Source organism: Oratosquilla oratoria, chromosome 41 (genome assembly GCF_046742065.1).
Source record: "Oratosquilla oratoria isolate Oo_2021 chromosome 41, ASM4674206v1, whole genome shotgun sequence".
NCBI lineage: Eukaryota > Metazoa > Arthropoda > Malacostraca > Stomatopoda > Squillidae > Oratosquilla > Oratosquilla oratoria.
In genome coordinates this window covers 15,845,044-15,849,622 of record NC_134817.1, presented here as the reverse complement: position 1 = coordinate 15,849,622, position 4,579 = coordinate 15,845,044, and the positions used below count along the sequence as shown (strand labels likewise).

Sequence of the window (4,579 nt, the reverse complement as noted above, 5' to 3'; positions counted from 1 at the left end):
ATATTCAGAAATAAAGAAATAAACAGGCACAACGTAGACTAGCTTTAGAGAGGCAATAGTTAATTTCTTTGAAAAACAGGAACGGAGACATTATTCAAGTCAAAGACAAAATGGCAAAAGAGTAGGGGAATTCTACCAAGAGCTTTGCTGCTCAGATATCACAGTTCAGTCAATAAATTTATCTGTAGGTTACAGTTGTGCACCAGACTTACAATTGAAGATGTAACATCCACCTTAAGAAGTATGAAATAAGGAAAAAGACCCGACAAAGATGGCATATGGATTCATCTTCTGAAAGACGCAATATTAGAAATTAATTTTTGAATAGGTGAACTATATACTCATTGTATAAGGAATCAGTCTTGAATCATGGTGAATTACAAAAATAATCTTACTTCACAAGAAAACGAAATCTAAAAGACCTTATTAATTACTGACCGGCGAGTTTATCATCATACCTACGCACAGTGTTTTCTAAGATTTTTACAAATCAGCAAAGTAGAATTTTTAAACCTTCGCATAAAAATCATTAATTTATCCTGGAAAATCAAAACAATATCATTAGATTTGTTTCTTGTTTAGTACATACTGGTGACTTCTACTTTACTTGGGTGCTCGAGGATATAGGACAAATATGACGACGTCAAATAATTTTTTCCTTAATTTTTTTTTTATAAATAAATAAATAATAATAATAATAACAATAATAATAATAATGATAATAATGATAAGTACAATCCAAAAATAAATGATATAGTCACCTAATAAAATTGGTCGGTTATCCTTGGAAGTTATTAAGTCCTGAATACAATATATACATATACATATACATATATTTATATATATATATATAAATATATATATATATATATATATAAACAGAAATGTAGTAGCACATTTGTAAATGAAACACAGGAAACCCACAGTCGGAGAAAATAAACTTCGAATAAAGAAGATTCCTATTTTATGTACTTTCCTGAAGAGGGCTACAGTTGATAGCCGAAATACAGGAATCTTCTTTATTCGAAGTTTATTTTCTCCGACTTTGGGTTTCCTGTGTGTCATACACACATATATATATATATATACGGTATATATATATATATATATATATATATATATATACATATATATACATACATATATATATACATACATATATATAAAGTTACATACTGTATCAATAAATGATGCAGCAAAAGTAAAGCAAAGAAAGTTATCAGGTACCTCATAGTGTAATACAAGGCTCGGGGTATGTCTGTAATTACTACGATAAAGCAATTATTATTCCCCAGACAGTACTAACAGATATCCTACAGGGCACACTATGGCGCCGTGTAGTCGATGTTGTTGGTTGAGGGAAAGGAAGATTTGTGCATCGTTGAGTGGATGTTATCGTATATCGTCACTTTCACCATGTCACAGAGTTCCTTGCATACGGGCCTTAGGATGTCAATGAAGCGGGAAAGAACATACTGACATTTGGTTTTGATTGTATCTCACCACAGTGTGGTCATTAAAAACAGTTAGTTGACACAATCACAAGTCACGTATGAATAAAAATCACAAAATGTAGAATATTTGCCTTTTACTGCTCAGTGTATTTCCTTTTATTCAAGTTGTCACAAGACGATTTACCTCAAAGCTAAGAGAGAGCTCTCGAGTGATTTCTTGATTTAAAAAAAAAAAAAAATTCAGGCTGCCACTCCTTCAACACTATGACACTTTTTTTTTTTTTTTTTTTTTAAGAACTCTGCAATGAGGCGGATTGAAGGCGTTCTGAATGGATTAATATCACTATCAATCTTTGATCCGCCCGCCCATTAAAGGAACAAAGCCAACAAAAACTTATAAAATGTACCCAATGACGATTTTGATTCTATTCCGGTTAACACCACACTATTTCATTCAGGGAAGAAAGGATAGCTGGGGGACTAAGGTTTTCTAAAAGCATTAACACACTGGAATATTTTTCCTCCGACTGTTCGAGCAGATTTGCAACTCGCAGACTTTGGCAAGGAATCTAATATGCCGCATGAAAATAATTTTCCTCCAGTATTTTTGTTGGGAAAGTAAAGTAGGTTGCCATTGTGATTTTACGGAGGAAAAAGTTCGGAAGGTGGGCGGCACCTTTGATTAAGGAAAATTAACCCAGTGTGACAATCACTTGAAGCAGCCCTTTCGATCAGATGACACAATCTGCAGGTGTTGTTCTAGCTTACCCTCAGACGCTTTTATCCAGCTGAAAATACATTATTCTCTTCTTTTAATAACCAATCAATATCCACCTGATGATTTCATCCGTCTTAAAGAAACTCCGCTATCCTTTCGTTAGTTAATGCCCAATATTTTCTTCGAACCAAAAGAATTAGATTCTTCTACCCGATACCACCTTTTAGGGATTTTTCTCTAGATGAACCCGGCACTAAAGTGGGTGAACGGGTTGCAGTGCAACGGAAGAAGTCCAGAACTTAGAAGTCGCTAAGGAATACTCTCCTCCCGGTCGGTCTTTTTGCTCATACCCTCCACTTCGGCCATCGACTCCGGAAGAACGTGCTTCTTCGTCTCCGGCAGGAAGAACACAAGGACGGCAGAAATAAGGGCCACTGTGCCGAACATGGCCGATGGGGCGGATGGGTTGGAGGCGCCCTGGAAGAGTAGAGGTCATTAGAGATTGTCATAGATTATTACGGGTCATTAGAGGTAGTCAGAGTTTACCATAGGTCATAAGAAATCACTTTAGTTCGCATGTCAGTATCATCATCATGAGTAATCATTGAAGATTATCAAAGGTCACTTTAGATCATTGTAGGGTAATATAACTTACCATTATCATGAAAGACCATCTTAGATCATAAGCGTTCACCATAAGTCATTTAAAGTTATCAGAAAATTTTAGAAAAGTAAGATTGAAAGTAATTGGTTCAAGTCATGATCACCAGACTTAAATCAAATTATCACTTCTATTTTTCAGTGATTATCCTAGCCATGAATAAATCATAGTTTTTGAGGATTAGTAGAGTTAAATGTCTTAGACGTGACGATCATCATGTATTCGGTACTGAAATGATTTTTGTCGGTGAGTTTTATTGTCCCTGGCACTATTTATTGATATATTAGTTCGACAGTAAATGCAATTATCTTTGTTAACAGTAGTGACGCCATTATAGAATTTATCACAAACGTCAAACAGTTCCATTATTTTGAGGTGTCATCACAAGAAAAAGGTGATATATTTATGACCCAAACGAAATATGAATAGATTCTTGAATATTTGATAGTCATACAAATGCCAACGCGCACCAATGAATGATGTCAAACTCACCACCAGGTCGTTGATGTAAGGAGTGACGATGCTACCGAAGCGCGCAATGACGCTCGATATCCCGACGGCCACAGTTCTTGCCTTCGTCGTGTTGAGCTCGGAGGATAAAAGGTAGACCATGGAGAAGGCGTTCACGGCGGCACTCTTACCTATGAGGGCCAGAGTGATGACCCAGTTCTCAGAGCCTGCATGAGATAGGAGAGGTCATTTTCTTGGGCATAGTGGTTGCATTATTTAGAATTATTTTCTTTCTAGCACCAAGTAATTTTAATCAGTTAAGGGTCTGCCCTCATTTTCATAAGATCTAACCTAAGCTTCACAAGGAACTTCGTGTACTTATATATATATATATATATATATATATATATATACAAAGATTATTTAAAAAGCATACATAAAACATATATCAGATACAGACACATCTATACATACACACACGCATACACATACACACATACATACATACTTACATATATACATACATACATACATACATACATACATACATACATACATACATACATACATACATACATACATACATACATATATACATATATACATACATACATACACACATACATACACACATACATACACACATGCATAAATACATACGCACATACCTACACACATACATATATCCATACATACATATATACATACATACATATATACATACATACATATATACATACATACATGCATAAATACATACATACATACATACATACATACATACATACATACATACATACATACATATATACATACATACACACACATACATACATACATACATACATACATACATACATACATGCATGCATACATACATACATACATACATACATACATACATACATACATACATACATACATATATACATACATACACACACACATACATACATACATACATACATACATACATACATACATACATACATACAGACATACATACATACATACATACATACATACATACATACATACAGACATACATACATACATAGAGAGAGAGAGGGTGGCGTTACAAGAGTTACAAGGAATCTCAGTATCTCAAAAGGTTTTGCACCCCATACCGAGGAGGTACCGTTAAAAGGTTACCGGAAATTCACACTAGTACTTACGCTAATGTTTATAGCACCTTGAATAATCGACTTTTGAACTGCTCAACAGAGGAACTGTTTACCACGTCCTGTGGTAGTCTCTTACAAGGGTTGCAATTTTATAGGTAAAAAAGTCACCAAC

The 4,579-nt window shown here is 34.5% G+C and overlaps 1 protein-coding gene across 1 annotated transcript in view; it reads right to left on the bottom strand.

Annotated features, from left to right (window-relative positions):
* Positions 1 to 1,158: 1,158 nt before the first annotated feature.
* The window catches only part of LOC143021004 (organic cation transporter protein-like), a 101,014-nt gene continuing 97,593 nt past the window's right edge, over positions 1,159 to 4,579 (bottom strand). The window contains exons 11-12 of the mRNA XM_076178103.1: positions 3,326 to 3,510; positions 1,159 to 2,649 (exon numbers count right to left, since the gene is read on the bottom strand). Of these exons, the coding sequence (XP_076034218.1) occupies positions 2,482 to 2,649; positions 3,326 to 3,510 (353 nt within the window). The 3' untranslated portion in view covers positions 1,159 to 2,481. The remainder of the gene's footprint in view (positions 2,650 to 3,325; positions 3,511 to 4,579) is intronic.